At 39.9% G+C, this 9,208-nt stretch overlaps 2 protein-coding genes across 2 annotated transcripts in view; one reads left to right on the forward strand and one right to left on the reverse strand.

Annotated features, from left to right (window-relative positions):
• The first annotated feature begins 553 nt into the window (after positions 1-553).
• SNRPF (small nuclear ribonucleoprotein polypeptide F) lies at positions 554-6,860 on the forward strand. The gene is made up of 4 exons (XM_069095191.1): positions 554-762; positions 2,249-2,374; positions 5,160-5,224; positions 5,892-6,860. Exons 1-4 carry the CDS (start codon positions 760-762, stop codon positions 5,956-5,958), a joined length of 261 nt encoding a protein of 86 aa, XP_068951292.1. The 5' UTR covers positions 554-759; the 3' UTR covers positions 5,959-6,860.
• Positions 6,861-6,887: 27 nt separating this feature from the next.
• The window catches only part of CCDC38 (coiled-coil domain containing 38), a 47,311-nt gene continuing 44,990 nt past the window's right edge, over positions 6,888-9,208 (reverse strand). Inside the window, exons 12-13 of the mRNA XM_069095067.1 lie at positions 7,491-7,584; positions 6,888-7,001 (exon numbers count right to left, since the gene is read on the reverse strand). Coding sequence (XP_068951168.1) covers positions 6,888-7,001; positions 7,491-7,584 — 208 coding nt within the window. The remainder of the gene's footprint in view (positions 7,002-7,490; positions 7,585-9,208) is intronic.

The following is a 9,208-nucleotide window of genomic DNA, read 5'->3' on the forward strand; positions in this document are numbered from 1 at the left end:
CCAGAGACCTGAAGTGACTTGCTCGAAGTTACACATAAGAGGGGTAGCCGGGACTTGAACACGTGCCCTGCCCAGCCAGCTTCTCCAGAACTCCCGAAGGGAGCCTTACAACCTTGCGGGGGTGGAAGGAGCCAACCAACGACCCCGGAGGAAGGCAACAACGAGGCCCCGGGGACTCGATACCTACAGCCACCCCCCTCCTGCGGGGAGACCGCTTCTGGGGCACTGTCCAGTCGGCAGAAGCAGGGTCCGGGCAGGAGAGCTGTTTCTAGGATTAGAGCACAGGAAAATACTCAAGTGCAAAGAAATGACCAAGTCACTTTATGGGGAAAACTTTTTTAAATCTCCGCAAGACTTCTGGGACAGCATGACGACGCGTCCGTCACACAGAGCTTCTAACGGACCCAGGCAACTGTTGAATGCGTTCGGCGCAGGCGCAGAAAGTGTGCGCCTGCGCACTAAGCAACCCCGGCACGAGTCTCTCCCGTTCGGCTCCACCCCGCCCCGCATCCAATCACCACCCACCTGCTTCCATCCAATCCGAGAGGCCCGGGAGGTGGAGAGCGGGGGAGGAGAGCAGTGACAAGGGAGCCGGGGTGAGGGGTGAAAGTTCACGTTCCCGGCTGGCGGCCATTTCTCTGCCTTCCGTACGATTGCCGGCTAGAGGGAGGCGGAGGCAGGGGCTTCGGCGGCTCGCTTCACGTGGGCGCAGGAGAATCGGCGGCAGCGGGCGGCTCGTGGCGTTCTTCAGTGGTCACGATGGTAAGGGGGCGGTGGCGGCGGCGGCGGCCGTGAAAGCAGCATGAAGAGTGTCCCCACAGGTTCCCGCTTCCCGCCTTGCCCATTCATTTGTTCTGGGGGGCGGGAGCGGCCTCCCTTGGCCCTTTCTTCCCTGCTCCCTCCCCCACCCCCCGGTCTCGCGAGAGGACCGGCTTGGGAGCCTTTATCGTGCCCCGGTTTCCCCGCCCACACTCCCCCTGGACCCCTGATGGTCTCGCCCATGTTCTCTGCTTTAGAGTCTCCTGGAAGCGGCCATTTGAAAGGATGGGGGGGGCGGGGCCAGAAGGGAACTTTCCCTGGACTTGTAGAACTTAACCCAAGGAGAGGGAGCCTGGAGTTGCGTGGCTGTGGGCCAGGACCAGCTTGCCGGATCTGCGGCTGGAGGGGCCCTTAGCGACTCTCTGGGCCCATACTGTCTCGTTACAGACCGGGAAACGGAGGACCCGGAGAACCCTGGGCAAATTCTCGGCCTGAACAAGCCTCCCTGGTCAGATGGGGAAACTGAGGCTCACGAAAGACGGCCCTAGGCATAGACTTGGAGCTGGAGGGGGCCTCAGCCGCCGCCTGATTTAGTCCATGGGTTTCAGCTCTGATACTGTTTTACTGCTATTATTTGTAATAATAATAATAATAATAATCTAAGATTAGGGAATCCTAATCTCTGGTCTGATCCTGGCTCCAGAGTGTGCTCCCTTCCTGTTACAGTACCCTGAGCCTCAGTTTCCCTCATCTGCCAAAAAAAAGACCCCATTTTCCTCGTTTTTCCTTAGTTTGGCCATTTTGTTCTTAATTACAACCCTTTCCAAAAAGAAAAAAAAAGTTTCTCATGAGTTTTCCTTCACTAATGGCCTTTTACAGGGCCCTGTGTTGTCATAGTGTAGGAAGAATAACGTCGGCCTTACCGACGCTGGGTCCAGGTCCCTGCCCTGTCCCTGGATTAGCTGTGGGCACTTGGGCAAGCGGTCAGCAAACATTTAAATGCCTGCTTTGGGCCGAGCACGGGGGATTCAGAAAGAGGCAGGCAGCCCCTGCCCCTCCATCAGCGCGCAGCCTGGGCTTTGGTTTCTTCCTCTGTCAAGTGGTGGGGTGGACTTTATTCTTCCTAAAGCTTCTGCCATTCCAGGGGCTTGGTAGAGAGGGACGAGTCTGGAACTGTTGACTAAACTGTGAATTTGTCTGTTTAACCCAATTCTGTTTCAGCAAATTAAAAATTAAAGGGTTTATTAATGTAGCAGGACTTTATCAAGTTTGGGTGCTAGGAAATGCTGGGTGTAATTATAGGGTAATTTAGAAAAGAATGGGGAGTGGATTTGTGGGCTTGTCTGTCAAATAAGAATGTTGGACTAAATGAACTCTAATGTTCCTTCCATTACTTGAGATCCTATGAAAGCTAGCTTAATGACTTTTTCTCTCTCTTGACTGATGTCTGACTTTCATCACCTCATCTACACTGTTGTTGTTTGTACAGAGTTTACCCCTCAACCCCAAACCATTCCTGAATGGACTGACAGGAAAGCCAGTGATGGTGAAGCTTAAGTGGGGAATGGAGTACAAAGGTTACCTGGTATCTGTGGATGGCTACATGAACATGCAAGTAAGCTAAACTCCAGCTAAACTTTTTTTTTTAACTTTAAACTTTTTAAGCTAAACTTTACTTTCTGTCTCAGAGTTGGGGCCTCTTCCAGGACTTCATTTTAATGCACAATGCCTTAGTCCTCATTCTAAGCTTTAGGCTCCAAAGCCTCAATTCACTTGAATTAAAGAGGGCAACTAGGTGACAAAGTAGAGTGGAGCATGGAGTCAGGAAGACTCAAGTTCAAATGCAGCCTCAGATTCTAGCTGTGACCCTGGGAAAGTCATTTAACCCTGCTTGCTTTAGTTTCCTCATCTGCAAAATGAGCTGGAGAAGGAAATGGCAAATCACTCCATTATCTTTGCTAAGAAAATCCCAAATGGGGACATGGATAGCTGGACATGACTAAAATGACTCAACAACAACAGAGAGGAGCCAGCTTGTGCTATAACATTTGCTGGACATGTTGATAGTAAGCTATGATCCGCTTAGTGTGTGCCCTCTTACGACCCTTTGGATTACTTAATACTTGGGGTTTTCTGTGATCTAAATGTTCTCTGATTCAGTCATTTAGCATTTGTTTTTAAATTAATAGACAAGCAACTAGTATCGTTAAAAGGGTTGACTTCTTAAGAGGAAAATGAAAGATTATTTTCAGGAAAACAGGAATTCAAAATTTGAATGTATTGTGAAGAATTTAACCAAGTGCTTCATGTGTTTTTCAGTTAAATAAATGTGTTGATGCAATATTGAAGAAATTAACCAGAAATGGATCTATTATAACTATTTCTTTAGAATATTGCTTCAATAAAATACAATTGAAATTAGCTCTTGTAAAAAGATAGATGTCTTTCTTAAATGAGTTAAAAGGCATGTGATTAAATTTCCTTTGAGGAAAAATTTATTTTCTGCATTTAAAAATATTTTTTCTGAGAAAAGCCCCATCCATAGGCTTCATCAGACTGCCAAAGGAGCCCATGACCCTCCCACCCCTCCCACCTTCCCCTCCAAAAAAGGTTAACCAGTACCTTAGATAGTTATCACCTGGTCTTCACCCTTCAGAAGATGAGCCTTTCTGAATTAGGTGAGGCTTGTGCTCCAGCTGCTGTCACAAAGGCTGCTTCCACCTCAGTAGGACCGGCCAGTGTGTATAATCTACTCTGATAACTTTGTAGACTCGTATTGTGAAGCATCAGAGTAGGATTTTACAGGTATGTTTGAAAATAATAAAAAACAAATGGTAGGCTGTTTTCCTCACCTCTATCACAAACTGGTACTTATGTGAAAGATAGCTCTGGGAAGCAGTGAGGGTGGTCACTGGCAACAACCTAGATTTCTCACCTCTGTCTCTTCTATCATGAAGAGGTATGACTGCATCCATGTACCCCAGGACCTCAGGATGCCAGTGGTAAGGTTTTCTCCAGCATAGTAATCTTTGCTCAAGCTACATAATTCCAGAAAAAAAAAAGAATGTTGTCTTTCCCAAGTGACTGTTGCATCCAGTGGGCAGGATATATTCTGCTGGTTTTGCCTCCATTTATAAAATACTGACAATTTAGAAAACTGGCTATATGGTATTTTGTGATGAAAATGACTATAATTCTAAAGTAAGTTATGAAAAGCAGACTTGTAAATACCCAATACATATAAAATATGGCTTCCCTTGCTCAAACAACCACATTCCCCTATCCCTTGCTCCGAATGACAGTCAGGTGACTTTCTTCCATAGATGGCACTACCTAGTGCCTGATGGGAGAAATCCACCAATCCTTGCTTTTCCTGCTTTTTCACTTGGTATAGTTCAGTTCTATTCCAGGTAGTCTTTTTTCACATTGAATTCAGTAAGCATTTGTTGAGTGTTTACTATGTGTGGAGACATTGTACTACGGCATAGGTGGGGAACCTTCAGCCTCATGGCCACATGTGACCCTCTTGGTCTTCAAGTGCAGCTCTTGAAGTTTGGATTCAGTCAGAGGGTCACACTTGAGGACCTAGAGGGTCACATATGGCCTCAAAGCTGCAGGTTCCCCACCCTTGTCTAGGGTCTGTGAGTACTAGGACCAAAAAAGCCAGTCCTTTATCCTCAGGGAGTTTGCATCCTCTTTTCCCTTCTCTCTGAGCTTTTTTTCAATTTGACAGAACATTTTTCTTTTTCCATTTGCTCTTTGTTCCGTTTCTGAGCCAAAGAATAGTAATAGGAATCATGATCAGTGAGCAAGAAAGTAATGGGAGTGATAAATCTGAATTCAAGAAAAGGAAAGCTAAGCATTTTTTGAAACTAAATAAATTAGACCTCTTAAGAGCCAGGGTCATGAACTTCTAAAGCACTTGAAATTCTCTGTGTTCAAGTCCTCCTTAGTATCTCCATAAAAATCTTGGCCTAACTGCTTTGTCTCTCTGGAAACTAATAACTTTGACGGCAAATGATTTACAAGTGAACTTTTAGATCACAGTCTTTTGTAAGCTGTTTGCTCTCTATGCTTGAGTTTTCAAGTTTACCAGAAAGGGAAATTATGTAAAATCCCTCTAGGGAAATTTTTTTTTTTAAAGTTGTATTAAAGTCACATATTTTGAAGCAAACTTTTATTATGTAACAGCTTTACATATCAGTCAGTTGCTTGGCTGAGCAGATGTAATAATATAACTTAGCATGGTTTTTAATGTTAAATTGTTTGTTGGTAATCATTTGTGGATAGATAGATTTGTGTTATTACTGTAGAATGGCTTCAGTATGTTACTCCAGATTTAGTTGGTTTAAACAGTTTTCCCTTCATTCAGTTTTGCTAATTTTCTTTTTGTTTAAAAGCTTGCAAATACAGAAGAATACATAGATGGGGCATTGTCTGGACACCTTGGTGAAGTTTTAATAAGGTAATTCTCTCAGAGCAACAGTGTGTATAGATTACCACAAACATAGAAATGTCTATTGATACAAACTAATTGATGCTTCAGCTTCCAAATTTCCCTTTTTTTTTGCTTTTAACATCCCTATTTAACAGTGTTCTACAAATGGGAAATCCTTACAGTTGTTAGATTAATGGTCAAAGAAAGGATTTAAATATTTTAAAATAAATGTTCATTTTCAAATTTTTCCTTTTGTTAAATTTAAACAGTTTGGGCCTTAGCTGGATACCTATTTCAATGTTCATAAATTACAAGAGCTTTAGTTAATTAGCATGCAGAAGTTGAGAAAATTAAGTTGAACTAGATAATTTGTTTTCAATAGTATGTGACTTATATTTTCTCCAACCTCCATTCCCTTACTTTTCCCTTTGAATATTTAGCAAGTATGTCTGCTTTCTTAAGAACATAGTAGAGTTGCTATGTTAATTATACAATGAAAATGAGTGCCATATTTCCTATAACTAATAGCTTCAACCTGAAAACAGTTTAGAAATAGTAGAAAGGTATTTCATAATTAACATTCTGGATTGTATAGCTAAAAATACAGTGCAAAACTTAATTTATAGCCACCGTAGTAAATGCTGTGACTCTTTCCTACTTGGAACAACAAAATTAATTCTAGTTCTATTTACAGGTGCAATAATGTCCTTTATATCAGAGGTGTTGAAGAAGAGGAAGAAGATGGGGAAATGAGAGAATAGCATCTTATCTGGGGTGGGGTGGGGATTTCTTTTGTATATTTCTAGAAATAAAGATTTGTTTGTTTTTCAGTTTGTATTGGTCTTTAGGTCCATAACTTGTTCTCCATGAACTTTTGTGAGTTGAAGGTATTTTCATTTGTTTAAATTCAGAACAGAAATTCAAAACTTAGGAAACAGTTTGTTTGTAGAGCTACTAGCAAAAGACAAACTGCCTTTTCTTCAAGATGTATCTATATATTTTCCATGTTCTGAGGGAAAAAAAGATTAACATTCCCCTTTGGGGGAATTTTTCTAAAGGTAAAATACTATTTGTAATTTAGGAAGGGAGATTGTAATCATGCAGCTGTTTCTCTGCTACTTCTGACTTTGGAAGTGTTACTTTTGGTTTTGTATTTAAAAGTACCCATTTCTCAACATTTTTGCTTATAAAATTGCTTAATTGTATAATCAACATAACTTAAAATATATACATATGTTCTAATAGGATGAGTGTAGGATCAGGGTATATTCAGAAAACAGGATGCTTCTGTTTAGATTTCTGTTCTCAAGGCCTTTGGTCTACTTAGCTGAGGGAATTAAATGCATCCTGAGGCTTGTTCCTTTAAAACCAAGCACTTTTGACCATTTTATATTTGTGGTTATAATCAGGATAGAAGACCTTAGTAAGCAAACCATTAGCCTTTTAGAAATACTTTTTCTGGTGGTTTTTTTTTTAATCCCCATCTTCTGATGAAAATGTTATAATAAAAATAATTAAAAGGTTTTGGAAAGATTTGGTTTACTGGAATTTGGAGATATAAATCTGAATGACATTCATTCTTTAAAACAAAATTTCTGTTATTCTAAAAAAAAAACTTAAAACTTAACAAAAAATAAACAATTTTCAGGCTTTTACATGAAAATTAAGGTATGTGTCTGACTGATTTTGTTCAACTAAAAAAGTACTGTTCCTCCAGTAATTTTGACTTTGTGTCATCCACAAAGAGTATTTCTTGTTTGATATCCGATACAGGTTGTGAGCGATATACAAGTTTCCTTCCCATCTGCAGCAAAGAAAAAGGAATGTTAATGTTTCTGTCCATAATTCTCTTATGTTTAATAATATAAAATAACTTTAGTAACACCTGCCATTCCAAAAGTAGATGTAAATATTAATTACCAAAATTATGAAGTGTATTTGGCTGTTTGACCATAATCTTATATAGTTACAAGCATTGGCTTTTTTTTTTTCAACATTACTATTTTTTCATTTTGAGTTTCAAATTCTCTCCCTCCCAAAAATATGAAGTGCTTCTAACTTCTAACAGGGGCCATACTAATCTTTTCTGAATCATTTCAATTTTCGCATACTGCCAAAGTGAGCAATTACGTCAATATTGTATCTGTTCTTCAGATACCTCTAAACTTCAGTTGCCCTCAGTATTTGCTGAAGGTCACAAAGCTAGTAAATAATAAAGCTAGGGCATAGATCTTCAAAACACAAGATATTTTTCTTCTGATCAGTTAAAAAAAATAGTGTTGACAAAACAAACCTTTTTCTTTGGTTTTGACACGGCTCTTTCTAGGGCAATTCTTATTTTTTCTTCCTGAGATCTCTGCTTTTCTCTCATTTTCTCTTCACGCATTCTGTTGTAAGTGGGAAAAAACAGTTCTTATAACTATAAATTGCTGTAAGAACACTCAGGGGGACTGTCAAGAATAAATTGTTTTTGTTACATAGGGAGAAGTTGCTTTTTATCATTTGGAAAAGCATCAGATTTACCTTTGACCCAGGCTATGAATGTTCTGAGAGAATGAAAGTAGAAACCTAAAAACCAATGTATTTTTAGGGGTTTGGCTAAGCAAGTTGTGTCATGTGTTTAAATCTTATACCATAAAATATGACAAAGATAATCACTACCACCACCCCCAAAAAAAGGAAGACCTGAAGAGTGAACAAATAACTAGAACATAAAATACTGGCTATAACTTGTTACTAAAGGCATCAATTTCCAATTCTTTACCACAACAAAAAAGAGCTGCTATAAATATTTTTGTACAAATAAATCCCATTCCTTTTTTAACTTTTTGGATGGGGGAGGGCAGGGCAATTGGGGTTAAGTGACTTGCCCAAGGTCACACAGCTAGTAAGTGTTAAGTGTCTGAGGCCAAATTTGAGCTCAGGTCCACCAGACTCTGGGGCGGGTGCTCTATTCACTGTGCCACCTAGCGGCCCCTTTTTCTTTTTTTTTAATCTCTTCAGGATACAGACCTAGTAGTGGTATTGCTGGGTCAAAGGGGATGCAGTTTTATAACCCTCAGGGAATAGTTCCAAATTACTCTCCAGAATGATTGGATAAGTTCACAACACCAACAGTGCATTAGGATCCCAGTTTTTCCACATCTCGAGCATCTGTCAGAAAAGCCTTGTTAGCCAATCTGGCTAATTTTTATTTAATTTTTAATTAAAATTTTTATTTTTTTAATCAGTAGTGATTTAGAGCATTTTTCATCTGATTGTAGGTAGCTGATTTCTTCATGAGGAAACTGCCTGTTCATATCCTTAACCATTTATCAGTTGAGAATGACTTGTATTCTTATAAATTTGATTCAGTTCTCTTATAAATTTGAGAAATGAGGCCTTTATCAGACAACTGCTATAAAAAATTTCTCTCCAGTTTTCTGCTTTCCTTCTAATCTTGACTGCATTGATTTTGTTTGTGCAAAACCTTTTTAATTTCATATAATCAAAATGATCCATTTTACATCCTGTTAATGCCCTCTCTTTTTTGTTTGGTCACTAATTCTTCCCTTATCTGTAGATCTGACAGGCAAATTATTCTATGCTCCCCTAATGTGCTCAATGAGATCATCCTTTCTTGTTTAAATCATGTACCCATTTTGACCTTATTTTGGTATATGGTGTGACATGTTAGTCTATACCTAGTTTCTGCTAATTGCTTTCCAGTTTTCTCAGCAGTTTTTGTCAAATAGTGAATTCTAGTCCCAAAAGCTGGAATCTTGGCAGCAAATATTCTTTTTCAACAACCCAAAAGGCAACTCTAAGCATAAACATCACCAAATGGTCAATATCAAAATCAGAATGATTATATACTTTGGAGCCAAAGGTGGGAAGCATCTATATGGTCAATTGAAACAAGACCTGGGAGCTGATGTAATGTAATGCCAAAAGAAAGGCAACTTCCCAAGGTTCAGAATACCAGCATAGGTGCTCTCCATTTTATTCAGTGACAAACCAAGAACAGAGAAG

Source organism: Petaurus breviceps, unplaced genomic scaffold (assembly GCF_028583685.1).
Source record: "Petaurus breviceps papuanus isolate PSGF00001 unplaced genomic scaffold, PetGlider_PUasm1.0 225, whole genome shotgun sequence".
NCBI classification, from domain to species: Eukaryota; Metazoa; Chordata; class Mammalia; order Diprotodontia; family Petauridae; genus Petaurus; species Petaurus breviceps.

Coding starts and splice junctions, on each gene's coding strand:
- SNRPF (XM_069095191.1), top strand. Junction 2,375..5,159: donor ATGGCTACATGAACATGCAA/GTAAGCTAAACT, acceptor TTTGTTTAAAAG/CTTGCAAATACAGAAGAATA. Junction 5,225..5,891: donor CTTGGTGAAGTTTTAATAAG/GTAATTCTCTCA, acceptor TTCTATTTACAG/GTGCAATAATGTCCTTTATA.